Source organism: Mytilus edulis, chromosome 6 (assembly GCF_963676685.1).
Source record: "Mytilus edulis chromosome 6, xbMytEdul2.2, whole genome shotgun sequence".
NCBI classification, from domain to species: Eukaryota; Metazoa; Mollusca; class Bivalvia; order Mytilida; family Mytilidae; genus Mytilus; species Mytilus edulis.
Window position 1 is genome coordinate 15,133,840 of NC_092349.1, and position 24,587 is coordinate 15,158,426.

General features: G+C 33.3%; 1 protein-coding gene across 1 annotated transcript in view; it reads right to left on the reverse strand.

The window, feature by feature from the left end:
* Positions 1 to 24,587, reverse strand: part of LOC139526220 (uncharacterized) — a 109,468-nt gene that overhangs the window by 79,080 nt on the left and 5,801 nt on the right. The window contains exon 5 of the mRNA XM_071321347.1: positions 24,280 to 24,381. Coding sequence (XP_071177448.1) covers positions 24,280 to 24,381 — 102 coding nt within the window. The remainder of the gene's footprint in view (positions 1 to 24,279; positions 24,382 to 24,587) is intronic.

Consider the following 24,587-nt stretch of genomic DNA (forward strand, 5'->3'; position numbering starts at 1 on the left):
AATTTGTATTTTGACTTTGTACAAATTGTAATTTGTACAAAAAGTGCTTGTACAAATTACAATTTGTACAAAATAAGGCTTTATTTTACCTATAACTTGTACAACAATTTATCATATGGATATTGTCATAAAAATGTATTGATACCCTCTATAAAAACTGTTCAATGCTATTTTTAAAGTCATGTTGATTCGTTTATATTGCCTTGAGGTTATAATTTGAACTCCTGTTCACTGGTCTTTCACAAAAGAATAAGTTAAGGTGTTAAAAAAAATGGCTAGTATTGTTGATCAGCAGGATAAATTTCATCAAGAAGTTCAGCAATTTGCTGAGAATATTACATCTAAGCACAACCATCTGTATACTAGGGACAAATTAAATGAGTTAATTTCTAAAGTTAAAAATGCAAAAGAGGCATCGAAGAAAAGTGACCAAGACAGACATTTGCTAAAGAAATATGATGTTATTGAAGTTGAAGATATTGAAAAGCTCATCAAACTAGAGGCTCTAAAGAGCCTGTGTCGCTCACCTTGGTCTATGTGAATACTTAACAAAGGACACAGATGGATTCAAGGCAAAATTGTGGTTTGGTGATGGTGATGTGTTTGTAGATCTTACTTTACTGAACATTCTTGCTGCTTACAATTATCTCTATCTATAATGAACTTGACCCAGTAGTTACAGTGGAAAATATTCGTAAAATTTTACAAATTTTGTGAAACTTGTTAAAAAAAATGACTATATAAAGGGCAAGTAACTCCTTAGGCGTCAATTTACCATTTTGGTCATGTTGACTTCTTTTTAGGTCTTACTTTGCTGTACATTATTGCTGTTTACAGTTTATTTCTATCTATAATAATATTCAAGATAATAACCAAAAACAGCAAAATTTCCTTAAAATTACCAATTCAGGGGCAGCAACCAAACAACAGGTTGTCTGATTCATTTGAAAATTTCAGGGCAGATAGATCTTGACCCGATAAAATTTTTTACCCATGTCAGATTTGCTCTAAATGCTTTGGTTTTTGAGTTTTAAGCCAAAAACTGCATTTTACCCCTATGTTCTATTTTTAGGCGTGGCGGCCATCTTTGTTATTTGGACGGGTCACCGGACACATTTTTTAAACTAGATACCCCAATGATGATTGTGGCCAAGTCTGGATTAATTTGGCACAGTAGTTTCAGAGGAGAAGATTTTTGTAAAAGATTACTAAGATTTACGAAAAATGGTTAAAAATTGACTATAAAGGGCAATAACTCCTAAAGGGGTCAACTGACCATTTCGATCATGTTGACTTATTTGTAAATCTTACTTTGCTGAACATTATTGCTGTTTACAGTTTATCTCTATATATAATAATATTCAAGATAATAACCAAAAACAGTAAAATTTCCTAAAATTACCAATTCAGGGGCAGCAACCCAACAACAGGTTGTCCGATTCATCTGAAAAGTTCAGGGCAGATAGACTTTGACCTGATCAACAATTTTACCCCATTTCAGATTTGCTCTAAATGCTTTGGTTTTTGAGTTATAAGCCAACAACTGCATTTTACCCCCATGTTCTATTTTTAGCCATGGCGGCCATCTTGGTTGGTTGACCGGGTCACCGGACACATTTTTAAAACTAGAAACCCCAATGATGATTGTGGCCATGTTTAGTGTAATTTGGCCCAGTAATTTCAGAGGAGAAGATTTTTCTAAAAGATGACTTAGATTTACGAAAAATGGTTAAAAAAAAAAAAAAGAGGGACGAAAGATACCAAAGGGACAGTCAAACTCATAAATCTAAAACAAACTGACAACGCCATGGCTAAAAATAAAAAAGACAAACAGAAAAACAATAGTACACACGACACAACATAGAACACTAAAGAATAAACAACACGAACCCCACCAAAAACTAGGGGTGATCTCAGGTGCTCCGGAAGGGTAAGCAGATCCTGCTCCACATGTGGCACCCGTCGTGTTGCTTAAGTGATTACAAATCCGGTAAATAGTCTAATTCGGTAGGTCATATTCAACATTAAACATTGACTATCAAGGGCAGAAACTCCTAAAGGGGTCAATTGACCATTTCGGTCATGTTGACTTATTTGTAAATCTTACTTTGCTGAACATTATTGCTCTTTACAGTTTATCTCTATCTATAATAATATTCAAGATAATAACCAAAAACAGTAAAATTTCCTTAAAATTACCAATTCAGAGGCAGCAACCCAACAACGGGTTCTCAGATTTATCTGAAAATTTCAGGGCAGATAGATCTTGACCTGATAAACAATTTTACTCCTGTCAGATTTGCTCTAAATGCTTTGGTTTTTGAGTCATAAGCCAAAAACCGCATTTTACCCTTATGTTCTATTTTTAGCCATGGCAGCCATCTTGGTTAGTTGACCGGGTCACCGGACACATTTTTTAACTAAATACCCCAATGATGATTGTGGCCAAGTCTGGATTAATTTGGCGCAGTAGTTTAAAAGGAGAAGATTTTTGTAAAAGATTACTAAGATTTACGAAAAATGGTTAAAAATTGACTATCAAGGGCAATAACTCCTAAAGGGGTCAACTGACCATTTCGGTCATGTTGACTTATTTGTAAATCTTACTTTGCTGAACATTATTGCTGTTTACAGTTTATCTCTATACACTACAAACCATTAAAGTCTGAAATGGCCTATATCTGTACTCGACTGTACTGATTTTTACTCGACCAGTCTGAATTGGTCTGACTTTTACTTGACATTACTCGACCCCAGTCTGAACCATACTCGACTGTACTGAATCGTACTTGACCTTTATCTTTTCCGTTGAAAATAGTCTGAACTATTACTCGACCAGTCTGAAACAGTCTTAACCCATTCTTGATCTGTACTCGACCTATTTTTCCAGTCTAAACCATACTTAACCAAAGGTCTGAACAATACACGACCAGTCTGAACCATACTAGACCAAATAACCTCTACTTTTTTAACTGTTAAAATAAATTTCTTTTTAACTGACATATATAACAACAGCCAACAAAATTTATAAATTGTTTAACCTTATATTAGAAATATATTTATTATTATATTTACTAATAGGATAAAAAAATAATATATTATATATAAAATGTATACCAAAAAGGAATAAAATTAAATAAATAAATAAAATTGTTTTTCTGAGTAGTGGTGAAATATGAAGTATAACCTCTGCTTGGGGCAAACTCATAAATAAGATCACACCTGATCAGAGGTATCAAATTCTAAATAACATTTATTCAAAATTGCAACATTCTTTTTTACTTAAAAAACAAGGCCTTTCGAATATACAAGATCAGTAATACACGAATTTGAGAAAATAGGGCTTTCTTTTTACCCACAGGTAAAACACACATGTACTGAGGCAATTAGACCATATTAAATTGCTTAATGAATGCCATGTCTTTAAATTGACAAAAAATACTTAAATCTATTAAAATAAATTTTTACTGTTAATTTGGACCACATTTCCTTTTTTAAAAAGGTTATCAAGGATCGATATTGAAATTCTATTATCAAGATTATATTAAATTCTTGGTTGAATAAAACAAAACAAATGAGGTCTCATTTTTTTTTAAATATATTAAGTTGTTTTATATACTATTTTATATAAATATTAATTAAAAAAAACATTCACTGCATTATTAACTAAAGTCAACTGACAACATAAATCTATACTAGGCTTAAGTTAATGGTGAAAATAATCCAGTTAGCATAAAATACTTCAGAAATATTCATAAAATTTTGAATAATATTAAAAATATTAGTCACAATTCATTGTTTAGATTATTTGATCAGCTTGTTTTTTTTTTTTTTGTATTTTAAGGTTGATATATATTATTATGTAAGTGTTGATTAATATTGTGTTGAAGTTATATTATGATTGATTATTGTGAAATTTTAATTCAAAACTATACATTTTTTATTCATACATTTTTAATATCAAGTTGTTGTTCAAATTTCATTTTTATTAAGAATATTTCCTAAATTGATAAAATTCAGTTGATAAGATACAAAGAATATGTCTAGGTTGGTTAAGACTGGTCGAGTATGGTTCAGACTTGGTCGAGTATGGTTCAGACTAGGTCGAGTACGGTTCAGACTAGGTCGAGTATGGTTAAGACTAGGTCGAGCATGGTTCAGACTCGTATAAAATGGTCAAGTACAAATTAAGACTGTTAAGTAAGGTTCAGACTACAATCGAGTATTATCAAGTAAATTTCAGACCAATTCAGACTGGTCGAGTAAAAATCAGTACAGTCTAGTACAGATATAGGCCATTTCAGACTTTTACTGGTTTGTAGTGATATATAATAATATTCAAGATAATAACCATAAACAGTAAAATTTCCTTAAAATTACCAATTCAGGGGCAGCAACCCAACAACAGGTTGTCCGATTCATCTGAAAATTTCAGGGTAGATACACTTTGACCTGTTCAACAATTTTACCACATTTCAGATTTGCTCTAAATGCTTTGGTTTTTGAGTTATAAGCCAACAACTGCATTTTACCCCCATGTTTTATTTTTAGCCATGGCGGCCATCTTGGTTGGTTGACCGGGTCACCGGACACTTTTTTAAAACTAGAAACCCCAATGATGATTGTGGCCATGTTTGGTGTAATTTGGCCCAGTAGTTTCAGAGGAGAAGATCTTTCTAAAAGATGACTAAGATTTACGAAAAATGGTTAAAAATTGACTATAAAGGGCAATAACTCCTAAAGGGGTCAATTGACCATTTCGGTCATGTTGACTTATGTGTGAATCTTACTTTGTTGAACATTATTGCTGTTTACAGTTTATCTCTATCTATAATAATATTCAAGATAATAGCCAAAAACAGTAAAATTTCCTTAAAATTACCAATTCAGAGGCAGCAACCCAACAAAGAGTTGTCCGATTCATCTGAAAATTTCAGGGCAGATAGATCTTGACCTGATGAACAATTTTACTCATGTCAGATTTGCTCTAAATGCTTTGGTTTTTGAGTTATAAGCCAAAAACTGCTCTTTACTCCTATGTTCTATTTTTAGCCATGGCGGCCATCTTGATTGATTGACCGGGTCACCGGACACATTTTTAAAACTAGATACCCCAATGATGATTGTGGCCAAGTGTGGTTAAATTTGGCCCAGTAGTTTCAGAGGAGAAGATTTTTGTAAAAGTTAACGCAGGACGACGACGGACGACGACGACGGACGACGGACGACGACGACGGACGACGACGACGGACGACGGACGCCGGAGGGCAAGTGATGAGAAAAGCTCACTTGGCATTTCGGCCAGGTGAGCTAAAAAGGAGGAAATGGTAAGTTTTGTTTTATATGACAAATACAGAACGGGGTCTGAAATCGAATGTAAACAAAAATCTGTCCCAAATCCTGGAATTTTAATTGATTGATTGAGTGTTGGTTGCTTAACGTTCAGTGGCAAATATTTCATGCATATTCATGACGATGTATAAAAATACTAAAACTAATATGCATTATTGCATACAGAAGATTGCAGTCACTTTGGTACATCAACCTACAAACGTAACTCTATATGATCACAGTAAATAAAGGTGTGTACACGTATTATTTAAGGAACTTTAGGTCACAAAACAGACGAACTAAAAAAAAACATTTTGCTAACATTAGCCGGGAAGCAATACGCATATTTACAACCAACTATGAACAATGTATCTTGAAAAGAAAACGTTCTGACATATCAATACTTGTTGTTAAACCTATAATGTCTGCTGACTTCAACTGTAGAGGGCAGCTTGAACTTGTAGACCTTCAATCTGTCCCCGACAAAGAATTTAAATGAATAATGCATTATCAAGATCATCTTACGAAATTTAGTGTGCTTAGAGCTCTGAAATCTAAGAGAGATACTGAAGTTGCGTATCAATTACTTGACATTTTTCTTCTCTTTAGTGCACCCCATATCCTCCAAAGCGATAATGTAGAGAGTTCACGGCACATATAATTTCTGAACTGAAATCGTTATGGTCAGAATTAGTAATAGTATATGGGCGACCAAGACATCCCCAAAGTCAAGGGTCTGTAGAAAGAGCAAATGCAGATTTTAGAGAAATGCTCATATCATGAATGAATAGCAATTACACACGACAGTGGTCTGAAGGTTTGCGCCTTCGTGCAATTTCAGAAAAATAGATCATGTCACAGAGTAATTGATTAATCGCCCTATCATGCTCTGTTTGGTTCTGACCCAAAGATAGGTTTATCTTTATCTTCTTTGCCCAAGAAACTTTGGCCAAATCTTGAAACTGAGGAAGATCTGGACAAAGTGTTTAAAGAGGTTTCAGAGGAGAACAGTGAAATTGAGATTGAGGTAACGGATGAAAACACAGATGCTGAATCGGTAGAATCAGAAAGAGAACTTAACGATTCTGGATCAGCAAGTACAACTATTGAAGTAGTATCAGAGGAAGTCGAAACTCCAATCATTTGTGCTAGAAAACCTGCATTGTCAACAAATCAAAGCAGATGTCCTTGCAAGAAATACAAAACAGAAACTGAGTGCGTTATCTGTTGGAGACAACGTTATTCTCTCAAAACCACAATATGACCGAGCACCGACTGATCCGAGGAATATACAAGGTGTTGTTGTAGAAGTAGGAAATTTTGGCTATCGTGTAGGGACAATAGCTGGTAATTTATCAGGAGTCTTCAGCATAAAGCAACTGGAATCAATTAGTGACTAATCTTTGTCCGTTACACAAATTCCAGACTTACAACTTTCCCTGAGGGAAGCTGCGAAAAAAATTTCAAAAACTGGTGGACAGGGTTGTCTCTCTTGCAAATGAGGTGTCATGGTTCGCTAACCTGGTCAAACAAATAAGAGCATTATATATTATTGTATAGTATTGTAAATAGAGTTATCAGTGTGTTTCATATTGATTCGTAATTAAGTCACCAAAACGGAGTTTTGGGGACTTATTGTTTTTGTATCGTTTCTTATTATTATGTCACCCGATCGACAATGTCGGGTGACATATTGCTTTTCCTCTGTTTCTTTTTCCCTATTATTATTATTTTTCTTCCACCTAATTTTGTCCAGCAGTTTTCTCAGAGCCAAAGGAACCAATCTGAATGATAGTGCACTATAACAAGGAACTCTGACTTTCGAGTTGCAGTGCAACTTTGGAACTAAAAAATGGCTGCCATTACCATGGAAACAGAACAATTGTGAAAAAATCCACTATTTGGTTTTAATGAATTATTTGGATATGCTTTAACTCAGAATCATTATATTTTAATACAATTTAGGTGCCCACTATATACTGCTTTGGGATGATTTTCGCAATCATTGGAACTGTTATGTTGCCATGGATACTACACCAAAAATTTCAAAAATATGGAAATGCTCCAAATTTTATAAAACTTCACAGTAACGATGAGCAAAATTGGTAGATGTGGAATTTGTCGTTGGAATTTCGAAAATGTCAGCCGTTACCATGGAAACAATGCAAAACAGGTCAAAATGGTCCAAAAACACCTAAAAGTGGCATTTACTTTCTTAAAATGGTAGGTCAAATTGATCGAAACTTTGATGGTATGGTCCCTCCCATGTACCAATGTGGTATATGCCATTAAATTTTGGCACTGGTCTCTGTTGCCATAGGAACCATTACAAATGTCAAAAATTTCAAAAAATTTCAAAATGCTCCAAAATTGATCAAACTTAATAGAATTGTAGACTGGCAAGTCTGGATGAGACTTTTGACGATGGAATTTCCGAAATGGCCACTGTTACCATGGAAACTGCAAAAAAGTCAAACATTTATTAAATGCTTTGAACTTTATGAAACTTGATATTATTGTTAACTGGCAAGTAAAGATGAGACTTTTCACTTTGAAATTTTCAAAATGGCTGCCGTTGCCATGGAAACAGCAAAAATGTGAAATTTTCTAAAATGCTCTGAATGTACTGAAAATTTACAGAAAGATGTATTGCCATGCATATATGTGCAGCACATATATTCTTTATAAGCACAAAAATGCCAGTATTCTCCTCAGAAACTAACAAAACCTTTAAATAGACTTATTAAAAGGGGATATAGTTACGATACTGTTGTTAGGTCATTAAAGATTGCATATTTTGGCTTTAACATTGATTCACTGATAGGGTCTTTGCATCGGAACTAAACACATTTATTTCTAAAAAAAACAGTTGTTGGCATACACGGGTTATGTTCTTCTCATATATTTTATGATAGTATGATACTAAACCCCTAACGGGAGGGATTGTACCTGATATTCATATGATGAAGACATAATCTTTCAATCAGTTTAATTGAGATCTGGAGCTGGCATGTCAGTTAACTGCTAGTAGTCTGTTGTTATTTATGTATTATTGTCATTTTATTTATTTTCTTTTGTTGCATCTTTTGACATCAGACTCGGACTTCTCTTGAACTGAATTTAAATGTGCGTATTGTTATTCTTTTACTTTTCTACATTGGCTAGAGGTATAGGGGGAGGGTTGAGATCTCATAAACATGTTTAACCCCGCCGCAATTTTGCGCCTGTCCCAAGTCAGGAGCCTCTGGCCTTTGTTAGTCTTGTATGATTTTAAATTTTAGTTTCTTGTGTATAATTCGGAGTTTAGTATGACGTCCATTATCACTGTACTATTATGCATATTTTAGGGGCCAGCTGAGGGACGCCTACGGGTGCGGGAATTCTCGCTACATTGAAGACCCATTGGTTGCCTTCGGCTGTTGTTTGCTCTGTGGTCGGGTGGTTGTCGCTTTGACATATTCACCATTTCCTTTCTCAATTTTATTCACTGTTAAACAATTTTGAAATGGCTGCCGCTTAGTGGCAAAAGGGGGAAGGGTGACATCCGCTATTGCTTGCAATAGCAATTCTAGTTATTATTCTTATTCTTCTCTTTCTGACCCCTTAAACTGTCCTACCATTTTTTTGGAAGCAGTAGGGGATGGAAACTTTATATTTTTTCTGGGTATGGGTCTGCATCATGGGGGTTGCAGAACCCAATGTCCGTGATACCAGGGTGTCATCTTGGCATAATTAGGGGGGCTCAAAGATGGGTGGGGTCAATTTTTTTTTACATTTCTTAAATTTTCTACTGTATGTAGAGTAGATGGAATAATGATTACTTCTATGAATATTAAGAGACACATGTCTGCTTCAACATGGAACTTTTTTTATTTCAGTAGGGGGTCTCCTGGCATAATTTTAGGGGATGAATTTTCATGGAACATTCCAGAACATCAAAGTTAAATTTATTCTAGACACATTTAATGGTAAATGATGGTATATAATTATGGAGAGAACAATTTGCAGCAGCACTTTGTCTTTGGAATATTCAAAATGGCCGCCGTTACCATGGAAACAGCAAAAATATGAAAAACTTCAAAATTCTTCAAATTTAATGAAACTTATAACTAATGTTGACTATCTTGTGTAGAATTGACTTTTGAGTTTTAAATTTTCAAAATGGCCGCCGTAACCATGGAAACAGCAAAAATATGAAAAAAATCAAAATGCTTCAAATTTAATGAAACTTATAACAAATGTTGCCTAACTTGTGTAGACTTTAATTTTGAGTTTGAAATTTTCAAAATGGCCGCCGTTGCCATGGAAACAGCAAAAATGTCCAAAATAAATAAAATTCTTCATATTGAATTAAACTTTACACACACATTATTTGGCATCAATGATACCGCAGAACAATGATGTGGGGTCCGTTTTGGTGACTTTTGTGTTAGCATCCTAACACAGGATTACTTGTTAAAATTGAATTTTTTTTTTATCATTTGATTAGAAACTTATTATATGTAAAATATTGTACTAAGTTATAAGTGAAAATTAGCCTTATTTTGTACAAATTATAATGTGTACAGGCACTTTTTGTACAAATTACAATTAGAACAAAGTCAAAATACAAATTATAATTTGTACAATTTTTTTGTACAAATTATAATTTATACAAAATGATAACTTGTACACAACACATATACCTACTGGCAATTTACATACACAAATATTCATTGAACATATAATGTATTTGAAGTTAACATGACGTTATATTACATGTATTGTCGAAATGCGCATCTGGTGCAAGAAAATTAGTACCGTTAATTTTATTACAATGAGGTCCAAGTAAAATTATTTTTATAAGAAAAACGGTACAAGGTGAAAAGGTCGATCGTCACATATTTTCTCAATGCAATTATCTTGAAAGTCGTTAACGGCAATGAAGAATGAAGATGCAAATTGAAGGGTGTTTATATCATATAGAATAATGAACAAAGACCACAGAATGGACACATAACGAGAGCTGTGGTGTAGTGGTTAGTGCATAGGACTACTAACACAAAGGTTCCTGGTTCGACCTGTTCAGGGACTGAATTTTCGGCTCTCCCTCGAAACCATTAGCGAGTATGGTCTTGAGGAAACGAAAGTAGTCCGTCGGAAGTAGACGATACATGGCTGACCCGTGTTAAGAGAGAGTCATATCTCTTGTTAAATTAAAGACACCCTTGTAGATTTATTAAAGGGGCAGGCTAATGCTGCTACAAGGCATCACTTGCACCCGCAAAGTCGATTAATATAAGTTGTAAAACTTGTTTTCCAATCCACTATCAATAAATATGTTTAAACTAACTTAATTTTGGTTTGAAAAACCAGTTGTCTTTTCCTATTGATTGTGTTTCTATATGTATATAGGTTTTTATATGGTTGGAAAACTATCTATAACTTACAAACACCACTACAGTTGGTATAGTCTTGAGTTTCACCCCTTTAAGTACTGATCCATATGTTAGTATATAAACCAGCTCAAGACAGTGAAAGGTCGTTACAACTTCTATTTCTTGTAAAAAGGCTGTCATCTTTATGTTGACCAATGAAGGATAAACTTCACGGATTTTCAAAATATGTATTGCCATATCTGATTGATTGTATTCTTCGCTAATCGATATTCAATGTCAATAAATATTAACTACCAATAAATTGCTGCATTTACACGTATTCATTTACATGAATAGGATGTTGATTGATTTTGAAACTTTCAAATACAAAGTAAAAGATGAATTTGGATCTGATTTGTAAGGTTCTTCTAACGACTCAATTTTCAAACAGTTAAACATTCTTCGCATCGACATTTTGTTCAACTCTAAATAGGTTAACTGCATAATGATATTTATCTAGATAGAAAATAATCCAATCAATCTACGTTGTCAAATTTCATTCATATGCATATTGATAAATCATATTGTATGTGATAACCCAACGACAAAGAAAACAACGCGACATATATAGAGCAACTCTAAGTCTACAATAATTGACAAAAGTAAAATCACAAAAATACTGAACTCCGAGGAAAATTCAATCGGAAAGTCCCTAATCACATGGCAAAATCTAATGACAAAACACATCAAACAAATGGACAACTGTCATATTCCTGACTTGGTACAGGCAGTTTCAAATGTAGAAAATGAGGGATTGAACCTGGTTTCATAGCGATAAACCTCTCACTTTTACGACAGTCTCATCAAATTCCGTTATATTTACAACGATGCGTGAACAAAACAGACATAAGAAATAAAATAGTCAAAATATTGGTACAGCAGTCATCACTGTGTTACAATCTCAAAACAAACAATTTAAAAAAAAAGCACACAAGCACCTATCAAATTAAAAAAACATTCTTCAAAATTATTAAAGAAGTAATGCCAATTGTTTTTAAGAGTATTATAATTTAGAATCTACGATATTTTTCAACAAATTTAGGAGTAAAACATATATACAAAACAAATTGGCATTATCTTTATAAATTATGATGATAATGCTGTTACACCACTGTTCCAGGTTAGGAGCGGGTAAAGGGTTCACAAATATGTTACACCACCCAAAATGTTTTAAGTGCCTGTAGTCAAGTGGTTTTCCTTGGTTTTATTTGTATTTCGGATTTTTTGGTTATAAATTAGTTTTTTTTAGTTCCAAATGTTTTACATGTTTCATGCCGTAGCCTTTATCTGACAACTTTATCATTGTTTAAGGACGTACGTTTGCCTACCAATTGCTTACATTTACTTCATTTGAACTCTGTTTTTCTATAAGCTCTTAAATTACATAATATTTGTTATCACAACCTGTAAACATCCAGAAATAAATTTTGAAATTTTTTTTTTTTTATATATTTTATATGTCACATATACCATTGTATACTATGTTTTGGTTGCAAAAATATTGACCTAGAACTGTCTTTATTTCTCTCTTTGACTATCCAAGATTCTGTTCTGATAAACCTATTTCGGTCCCCATTTCGGCAGTTTTGTTAATTTGTTTTTGATATTTCCGTAAAATACGGCATGTCGGCCCAAAATTTCTCGGCGTTTGGATCTTCCCATAGGCCCATACAAAGGACGTCGATTAGAGAAGCTAAAATTGAACGTCGATTAGAGGGACATAAATGGCTTGTCGATTTGGAATCTTATTGTATTGGGACGTCAGCTTTGGTCGTCGATTGTTTATGTAATGTATAGGGTATATAATTATGCTGTAATAAACTCATTTTGTCATTCTAAAAGAAGGACTTCGTCAATATTATAGACGTTGCATAGTTTAATTTATGTATTGTTAAGGTGACGACCTGAGTTTACTTGAGTTTAATGGGTTATATTGGTTAAGGTTTTTACTAGAGGGGTGGGGGGGGGGGGGGGGGTTGACCTCATGTACCCCTATAATGAAATAATAATAGATACAATGGTATGGTATATAATTGTTCTGTAACAAATTATTTTTTTCATTTTATATGTATAAATAAATGGACGCTGTATTGTTTATGTAATGTATTTGTTAAGATGACCTGAGGTAGCTTGACTTACATGGGTTATATTCATGGTTTTTTTGCGGGGTGAGGAAGCGGGGGGGGGGTCAGGTTCCCCTTTGATGTCAGAATAATAGATATATTGCTAGTGTATATAATTATGCTGTAATAAACTTATTTCTTTAATCTAAATATAGGATTTTATGGACATGATGGACATTGCATCATTATGTCAAATATTTGTGAAGGTGACTTTTGTTAACTTGAGTTAACATGGTTTTATCTTTTATTGGAGGGTGACCTCATGTACCCCTGTAATAAAAGATAAATAGATGAAATGCCATGGTATATAACTATGCTGCAATAAACTTATTTCCTCATTTTAAATGTAGGACTTCGTAGACGTAGTATTGTTTATGCAATGTACTTGTTAAGGTGACCTGAGTTAATTTGAGTTGAAATGGGTTAACAAAAAATGTTTGACCTCAATTATTAACTTATAAAGAAACAACTTCTGATAAACACTACTTTCGACATTCTGAAATTGCAAGACAAAAATATTTTTGTAAATAGATAGAGAAAAAAGAGAGAGAGAAAAAAAGAAAGAACATCGGATGACGAATAAAAACAAACGACAACCACTTAATTACAGGCTCGTGACTGTGGACAGGCACATACATAGCCAAAAAAATGAAAAAAATAAAATATGTGTAGATATACATAACATGCTTTCCATATTGGTTTGATATTCTCAAGTACCATATTTTTTTTTTACATAGTTCTTGTTCATTTATCATTATTTATTGTCTACAACACAAATTTGAACTTTGGGTTGATATTTGTCTCTTTGTCTCAATACCTCTCAACTGTTGGTTTTTTTAGGGGGGTTCGGGAAATATACGCTTCCTACGTATTTGGTTTTATTCTAAAAATACTCATATTTCCGGTTTGCTTGCAGAGTGTACACATACAACTTTTGATATTTACATCCATAGGTAATTCTTTTTTAGCTGGGGTCACACATTCACGATTTTTACTGCCGTCCTTGACAGGACCATTCACGATTAAAATTTGTCAAAAGTCTGATCAAGATCCTGTGAATCGTGGATGGAAATTCAAACTTTAATTAAAATTTGTAAAAAAAAATATTTAATCACGACAACAATCAGATATTGTTCAGGAAGCGTCGATATTCGACCGTTTCGAAGCGAATTTTTCCCGATAATCCCGTTCTCAATCCAATTCTAAACCGATTTGTATCTTTCGCATGGTAAAATGCGACCGAGTCAGTCACGACTGCGTCCTGATTCTATCGAATTAAATCCGACAGAGATCAGACAGTGACCAGACAGTGAACCGACGCTGACGGAAGTAATCCGTTTGAAAACTGTCGGCATATTCGGAATGATCAGGTACTGTCGGAAGGCAATCCTATCACGGTCTGCTCTGTCGCATTGCAAACGGCTTTGTCTGGTCTCAGTCGTATTGAATTCTGTAATTGTTGGGACTCTGACGGGGGTATTATTGACGAGTTTCGTATTAATAACGGGACTGTTCCGGAACGGTTTCGGCAAAAACGGTTCGCAATCGACAAGATCTGGATGCAATCTGGACTCAATCGGCAGAAAAACAGCAATGAAAAATTTCTCCAGATCATTCCCGTTCCACAGGACACCGTCCAGAATACACAGAACATTTTTAGGATTTTGATCCGATACAGCAGAATCTGTCACGACATAGGCACGATTGTAATCCGACTAGACAAAAGCGGCTGAGTTTCCCCGAATGTTACGGGACGCACCTAACTGTCGGGCTGCTTCGCCGAACTATTCGGATCCTTCCCGACCCGTAGGAATCTGTTACGACTGCGTTCAGACAATGATAGGACATTCCAGATAATTGAGGATAGTAATTCGAGATTTTCACTTTTCGTGTCGTATCGCTGTCTGATCTCAAACGGGAGCAATAATCGGCAATGTGTGAACCCCGCATTGCATTTGATTTGTACACACAAACGACTGACAAATGGTTGCACTAGTAAAGGACGTCACATACATCTATCCTTCTAAATATAGTATTACCAAAATCTTAAATATCGACAATCTAAATGTGTTTTTCACTTCTGCACTTGTAAATTAAACTATAGTCAAGTTTATCCTACTTTTGCTTATTTATTTTGCATTTGTTTTTTTTTTTTTTATATTTTACATTACAATTTCTACCACACATCTTGGTAACTCTAAAACAAAGATTTATTGCATGAACACAGACCTTGCTCGTTTTTTAAATAGTTTTCAAGTATCAAAAGATGAGTGATAATTGATACTGTTAAAATCTGTGATTTATCAATGTTTTCCTTTTGTATATATGTTATGTACATGTATGTTTTGTTTTGTACTTTATCTCGTCTAGTTTTGATTGTCCTCTTTGTCAATGAAAATCTCAGCTTTGGTTCCAAAGATCTGTTCAAAGTGCACATCATGTGCTTATATATATTCACTATAAGTTTTGATAGTTTTGACTTATCAATGTTTTTAACATTAATCTGTAAATTTGTATGCTATAATATATATTACAGCATAATCATTCCTATAATCATAAAAAACGTTTTTATCCTCAGTAGTATTATACTGTTTTGTTACTGATTGCTGGATTTGAAAAATCCAGTACCAGATCAGAGTAAGAAAAATAATTTGAAAATAGTACACAATAATGTGTGTAGTTTACTTCCCAATTTAGATCTCATTAACAATGAACTATGAAGTATGACATTATTTGTATATCAGAATCTCATCTTGACAAGTCAATTACTGATGACCAAATTAAATCAAAACGGTTTCATAAACCTATTAGGTTAGATAGAAATAGACACGGTGGAGGTGTGACCATTTATGTGAAAGACAATAACAATCAAAACCAAGGAGTAAACAAAGACTCACAAATCCAAAAGACATTTACATCAACAGTTATAAATAATAAATAAGAAACAACTAGAACTCCACTAAAAACCGGGAGTGAAACCAGGTGCTCCGGAAGGGTAAGCATTTCCTGCACCATATACGGCACCCGTTGTGTTATTTCTTTGTTCAGTTCGGTAATGATGGAAGGTTATTATGAATGAGGAAGACTATCAGATATGATTTTTGACAAAAATAGTCTACATCTTATTATACGGAATGACATATCTGTGAGCAATCTTGAATTCCTTTGGGTTGAAGTGAGACATTGTAGTAAAGAAAAAAAATAGTTGGTGTTTTATACCGGCCTCTCAACTCAAATTCTAATATACGGGACTTATTTTGTAAGTCAGTAGATACAGATTTCGATTTTAATTTACAAATTTTTATTTGTGGTGATTTTAATTGCGATATGATGTCAAACACAAGTAACTCTTTTAAAAAGTTACTTAAAGGGGCACTAGCTACGAGATGTGTAAAAAATTTAATAACTTTTTTTATTTGCTCAATCAATAATGAAATGCAAATAGTTAAACAATTATGAGATCTTACACTTCAAATCATTAAAGTCTGAAATGGCCTATATCTGTACTCAACTGTACTGATTTTTACTCGACCAGTCTGAATTAGTCTGACTTTTATTTGACATTACTCGACCCCAGTCTGAACCATACTTGACTGTACTGAATCGTACTTGACCCTTATCTTTGCCGTTGTAAAGAGTCTGAACTATTACTCGACCAGTCTGAAACAGTCTTAACCCATTTTCGACATGTACTCGACCTATTTTTCCAGTCTAAACCATACTTAACCAAAGGTCTGAACAAAACTCGACCAGTCTGAACCATACTAGACCAAAAAACCTATACTTTCTTAACTGTTAAAATAAATTTCTTTTTAACTGACATATATAACAACAGCCAACAAAATTTATAAAAGATTTTAACCTTATAAAGAAATATATCTCTGATTATATTTAGGATAAAAAAAGATATATTATATATAACTTATATCAAAAAGGGATAAAATTAATATAAAAAATATAAATGTATGTTTTTTTTAATTATTGCATAAAATATAAAGTATAACCTCTGCTTGGGGGCAAACTCATAAATAAGATCACACCTGGTCAGAGGTATTAAATTCTAAATAACATTGATTCAAAATTGCAACATCCTATTTTAATAACAAGGCCTTTCGAATATACATGTATGTACTAGATAAGTAATACACGAATTTAAAAAAATAGGGCTTTCTTTTTACCTGTAAAACACACATGTACTGAGGTAATTAGAACATATTAAAGTGCTTTATGTATGCCATGTTAATTTGACAAAAAAATACTTAAATTAATTGAAAAAAATGTTTACTGTTACTTTGGAATACATTTTCTTTTCTAAAAAGGTTATCAAGGATTGCTATTGAAATTCTATTATAATAATTATATTAAATTCTTGGTTTAATAAAACAAAACAATTAAGCTCTCATTTTTTTTTTTATTTATTAGGTTGTTTTATATACTATTTTATATATATCTTAATAAAAAAAACATTCACTGCATTATTACCTGAACTTAACTGACACCGTACATCTATATTAGGTTTAAGTTACTTAAGTTACTTAAAATGGTCCAGTTACCATACAATACTTCCGAAATATTAATAAAATTTTGAATAATATTGAAAATATTAGTCACAATTCATTTTTTTAGATTATTTGATCAGTTTGTTTTATTTATATTTTAAAACTTGACATATATTCTTATGTAAGTGTTGATTAATATTGAGTTGAAGTTATATTATGATTGATTATTGTGAAATTTTAATTTCAATACTGTTTTGAATACATTTTTAATTTCAAGTTGTTCAAATTTCATTTTTATTTAAAAAATTCCTAAATTGATAAAATTCAGTTGATAGATACAAAGAATAGGTCTGGTTTGGTTAAGACTTGGTCGAGTATGGTTCAGACAAGGTCGAGTATGGTTCAGACTAGGTCGAGTACGGTTCAGACTATGTCAAGTACAGTTCAGACTAGGTCGAGTACGGTTCAGATTCGTATAAAACGGTTAAGTACTGGTCAAGTACACATTCAGACTGTTAAGTATGGTTCAGACTACAGTCGAGTATTATCAAGTAAATCTCAGACAAATTCACACTGGTCGAGTAAAAATCAGTACAGTCGAGTACAGATATAGGCCATTTCAGACTTTTAATGGTTTGTAGTGTTAGCAGCTAGTATGGTCTAACTATGTCAAAATAAACTATAAAACATTAATTTTGAATTATTCACTTGTAAGTGAATAAACTCGACCTCATTGAATCCGTATTCATGTGAACTTCAATTTAACCCCTTAGCTTGGAATGGATATAACACGTGAATTATATGTGTAAAGTTATTTAAAGGAAAATAGTGTCAACTTTGAAAGTGAAACAGAGGTAAATCAATTGATTGACTGATTCGATGCACAAAATTTCATTCTTATATATACCGCTGTTCAAAACTCATAAATACATGGACAAAAAACTAAATCGGGGTAACAAACTAAAACCGAGGGAAACACATTAAAAAACGATGATAAACATTCAATTTTCATCAATAAAATGAAATTAAATAGACCTATAATAATCCAACCTCATGAGTTTGCTTAATATATATATATCTTTGTTTATGTTTACATCGCTTATATGGTCATTGCATGACTTAAGAGATCAACTCGATAATTAATTAGATGGCGTATAGACTAAAATACTACGAATTTACATTTTTTCATGCTTGTGCCCTGTTTATTATATATTTCAGACTTTTGATAGTTTGGATAAATGTTTTACATTGTTATAAAAGAATTAAATCGGTGAACATGAATTTGACAGCTAGTGCCCCTTTAACCGTTTAAACTTAGATAATGTTGGTTGGGAGTCTACTAACTTTACAACCCAAACTGGAACTTGTATTGATTTATAAAGGCAACAGTAGTATACCGCTGTTCAAACTCATAAATCCATGGACAAAAAACAAAATCGGGGTAACAAACTAAAACTGAGGGAAACGCATAAATATAAGAGGAGAACAACGACACAACGCTACAATGTAACTAACACACACAGAAACGGACCAAGCATCAGACAAAATCCCACGAGAATAACAAATATAACATCAAAACCAAATACATGAATTTTGGATAGACAAGTACCGTGACACGTCTTATCGCAATGTCAATGTACATTCAAAAATAAGAGAAAACAAACGACGCAACGTTAAATTGTAACACACACAGAAACGAACTATAATATAACAATGGCCATATTCCTGACTTGGTACAGGACATTCTTAAAAATAAAAGGGAAAAAATGGTGGATTGAACCTGGTTTTGTGGCATGCCAAACCTCGCACTTTAATGGCAATGTTAAATATAACATTGAAATGACAACATAATATTACAGGACTACAATACAAATAAATAGGAAAACGTATTAGACAAAGAAACACATGATTAATGAATAACAAAAAGAATCAGGTTTAGAATTTAATACGCCAAAAACGTGCCTCGTCCACAGAAGATTCACCAGTGACGCCCAGGTATAAAAGATCGAAAGCGAAAAAAAGTACAAAGTTGTACAGCACTGAAGATCAAAAGTTGAAAAGGTTGTGTCAAATACGGCTAAGTTTTTATGCTTGGGATAAGAACATCCTTATTATTTAGAACAATTAGTGCTTATTGCAAACAGTAAATTTTATCAAATGAATATAACAGATATACATAATGAAACTGAAGTATTAACTCATTACATAAAACAAACACGAATACATAATGAATGACCAACACAGAATAGACACACCCGACTCAGTCCAGGCCTCAACGCAGTAGATTATGAAAATGACGTCACATACGATGGTGAAAAGGCATTAAAAATTACGTCACATTTGAATATATGAAATTTCTGAAACAGCAGAAAAATTACGTCACATATGAAAAACTACATCTCAAAAGTAAGATAGAATTAGGATTGATTAAAGATTAAAATAGAACTAAATACTGATATTGCGTTTAAACACAATGCATATAGCAATACTTATTAATAGCAATTAACTATAATATATATATATATGTGCAGTTTGTTATGAATCCAACTTCAAACGTAAATTATCGTACAGATTATGTTGACCAAAATTAAATCTAATAAATGACGGCGGTGATTAATTTTTGTTTCCATAACACATAAATATAATAGAAAAGACGTCAACACATTTGACAAAATCCGATGACAATTACAAATATAACATTAAATATTTAAACAAAATACATGAATTTGGGATAGACAAGTACCGTAACACGTCTGATAGTATTGCGAATTCACACTCAGCAAAACAGTCACAATCGGGAATAAGTCACGTTTGGTAATTAAAAGTTAGACGACATAATGACAAACCACAAACTACCATGTGGTAAAAATGTCCTTAGCTAGTTTGGTTAAACACACATCGTATGGATCCACCAATTCGTGATGGTGTCCATAACATTTACGGAGTGTCAATTTTAATCTGTCCTCCTCATAACTTTGTTGGAGAAGTTTCTGCGTAAGTAGCACACTCCTGTATATGAAGTCCGTCTAGTGTGAACAAGCACGTGAACAACGTATCAATTGTGATATGTAAACACCATACGAAGGGGCAGATGGTATGTTACTGCTGAGAAATGGGAAATTGATAATTGGGAAGTTGAAATAGTCCCGTTTGTCATAGATTTTCGTGTGAAGTCGTCCATCTACGTCAATATTGAGGAAAAGATCAAGGTATGAAGCAGTCCTTCTAGTATCAGTAGTATCTTTAATTTCAAGTTCACTGGGATATATGAGATGTAAGTATTGGCTGAAGTATGGGTTATTTCAATGATAGAACATCATCAATATATCGGAAAGTAAAATTAAAGAATTTCGCAAGGTGCTTTTCTTTTCTTGTCTTTTAGAAGGTTTTGAAGGAATCTTGCTTCATACGAGCACAAAAACAAATCAGCCAGCAGGGGTGCACAATTAGTACCCATTGGAATACCGATTGTCTGTTAAAATATAAATGCTCCAAACTCAACAAATATATTGTCGACCAAAAAGTCCAGCATTTTGATAATATCATCTTCAGTATATTTTCTGGAAGATTCAGTGTGATTCTTCACAAAATATGAATTATTGTAACCCAAAACAAGAAATTTGTATCTACGATTCCCATTTTTATAGAAAAAGCTCTGTTTTATGAGATGGTGAAGTCGATCTTTCAACTGAGCATGGGGAATAGTAGTATATAGCGTAGAAAAATCAAAAGTTTTTATGTTGCTGCAAAATTGCAAAGATTATGATCGAAGGTTAAGCAGTAGATCTTTGAAATTTTTGAGAATCCACATCTGGTTAATATCACTGGTAGAATATATCTCCTCACAATATTCTTGAAGCCCATCTTTAACTGTAGAAAGAATAGTAGTCAGTACTTTAGAAAGATGTTTAGTCGAACATTTTGAGGACCAGCTATGTATCGTTATTTATATGGAGTTTTGTGTAATTTAGGTATCCAGTATAATGAGGGCAAGTTTTCTTCGTTTTCTTTGATGTTGATACCAAAAGAAAGAAAGACAGATTTATGATTTTGTAAAATTTCGTCCTTGGTAAATGATGTTAAAGAATATGTAGGATTACCAGTAGTTTTATCAATTCCAAGCTCTGTAGTGAGGCATTGCAAATAATGTTTTTTACATATGAAGACAATATTATTGGAGGCTTTATCTGCTGGAACAACGACATATTTGTCAAGCAAAGAGGATAAAGCATCCACAACCTACGGATTCTTGAAAGGGTTAGAAACTGTAGTACTCATATTACATCGTGGTTTATGTATGCGCCTCTGAATGCATGATCGAATAGCTTTGATCCATTCAGAAAAAGTGTCCAGTTCTGATTCGTCTGGTTCGCGCTTTACCCATTTTCTTGCATAGTCCTCAACTGCATCCATCAGTAACTTGAAATTCTTTTTCCAGTTGATGGACTGGGGAATTCTATATTTTGGTCCCTTGGCTAACAACTCTCTTAGTTGTTCATTGGTAACGATGCCAAGGTCACCAGTAATGATATGACCAGCTGGACTGTAATTGTATTGTGACGATGTACATGAGCAATCCGGAGGCTTGGATTTTGTATCTTTGAGGTTAAAAGCCTCTAAAACTCTCTTGTGGTTGAAAATCTTGGATGCAATAGACTTGGTGTAAGTATAAGAAATAACAGGTGTAGCTTTATTTTTGAAGTAATCAGGTATAGTTTTTTGTACAGATTTTTGATGGAAAATATTGCTAATATTTACAGCATCTAAACCTTTATTGGCGAATTCTACCTTAAAAAAATAACGTTTTTCCTCACTGTTGGATGTAGTGGATACGGGTTTGAATAGTCTATGGTTAGCAATGTCCATGATAATAGCAACTAATCTATACAAAACAGAACGAGAATCAGTAACGGAAGTATTTTTGGCATCTTGAAATAGTAAAGAAAGTTTTGACAATGGAATGAAGTATAATTTAGTTCTAATGTGATGAATTCCTAAAGGTTTTTGAACAGACGTTAATAGACTATCAATTGTCACGGTGTGTACAGCAGGTGGTATATATTTTCTGTGACCATGACTTCTATTTCGTCGAGCAGAAGTATTAAATAATTGTAATGTATTGACGGTACTACACCTGGGACTAGACAAAATACCTACACCATCAATTTTGTCATTACATCCATAGGGAATGGCTGTTCTCAACTCTCTTATCCAAAAGTCTTCTCTTTGTAAACGATATGGTGTACTCAATATGGGGTCATTTGTTGGATGATATATTTTCTCTATAATCCGGACTTTCATTGAAACAATAGAATGGTCAGGCTGATTGAAATGTTTATAGAGAAATTTGTTGTTATTAGGATCATTAACATTAGACCGATGATCATTCATCCTCAAGTTGAGTCTTTGTCGAGTTTCCTCGACGTAGATCAATCCACAAAGAGTACATTCAATACCGTATACAATATTGGAAGCAGTGCAATTCAAATCCTCATGACTATGTGTATTGTAATTTTTGGTGGTTAAATTACTTTGAAAGTGGGTATCAGTTATTAGTATATCACAGGTTTTACAATTTTTAGGGTTACATTTGGAAATAGAGCAATATTGATGGTTGTCATTGAAATCTAAAATATCTGAAAGTTGAACAGTACACGGCCGAATATATTCAAACTTGTCTGAATTTTTATAGTACAATGAGGATTCAGAAGACTGCACATGTGTCATTTTCATAACATCATTTAAGATGATCCTGGGGACACCTGATAAAATCGGTGTTGTTGTGTCCTTGACAACAGCCGATTGACACCTTTTTATCCTGGGCGTCGTATCATCCAGTATAATATTGTTTGTTATACTAGTTTTCATGCTGTTAGGCTACCGGACTGGTAGAATCCTCGGGGACAGATTGTCCACCAGCAGAGATTCCGGTCCGGTGGTGATAAATAAAGGCAACAGTAGTATACCGCTGTTCAAACTCATAAATCCATGGACAAAAAACAAAATCGGGGTAACAAACTAAAACTGAGGGAAACGCATAAATATAAGAGGAGAACAACGACACAACGCTACAATGTAACTAACACACACAGAAACGGATTAAGCATCAGACAAAATCCCACGAGAATAACAAATATAACATCAAAACCAAATACATGAATTTGGGATAGACAAGTACCGTGACACGTCTTATCGCAATGTCAATTTACACTCAAAAATAAGAGAAAACAAACGACGCAACGTTACTTTGTAACACACACAGAAACGAACTATAATATAACAATGGCCATATTCCTGACTTGGTACAGGACATATTTAAAGAGGGAAAATGGTTTTGTGGCATGCCAAACCTCGCACTTTAATGGCAATGTTAAATATAACATAGAAATGACAACATAATATTACAGGACTACAATACAAGTGACTAATCGCAAATACTTACTTAAATCAGTAAATGCACTTACACCGATATGCAGTTCTCATTCTCCTGCTTCGGTCGAATTTTCCTTTTAAACTTTTAAACAACACTCGTTTAAAAGACAAATTCGTGATTATAAGCGTGCAGATTAAGAAGGTCTTAAAAACCAATTGTATGATACTGACTTGGATGATTTTGTTTTTAGTTCAACTGATACATATGATGTTTAAATGAACTTTGTTAAACAATTTGAAAGTACTGTTAATAGATATATCCCTACTACATGTACTAACACTATTACAGTTAGACCAAATGATTAACCATTTATGAACAACGTGATTAGAAACAAGATAAATCATTGTTATAGATAGAATTCACCACAAAGCGAAAACTTCACACACGGAAAAAAAAGTTATATTGATTTTTTGTTAGATGAGACACTATACTTTTTGAGCTAATATCCAAAGAATGAAAGGACCTACATTGCATACCTTATTTACTTTGTTTGGATCTATATCTGTTCTTTCTAATAATAATTTGACTATAGCGATATCTCCACCTTGAGCAGCTGAGTGCAAAAGAGAGTTACCTTTCTGAAAGAAAACAAACGTTGCAATAATAACAGTATTATGCGAAGGTATGTATATAGGAAAGACCTTCTAAAATAAATAAACCATTCAAACAAATTTAACGAAGCCATATTGTTCAGAGGAAGTACGTTTAAAAAAGCGGTCGCTTAATTGATATTTCAATGAAAATGTAATTTAATATCAATTTAAATACTTGTGTATTTTTGTAC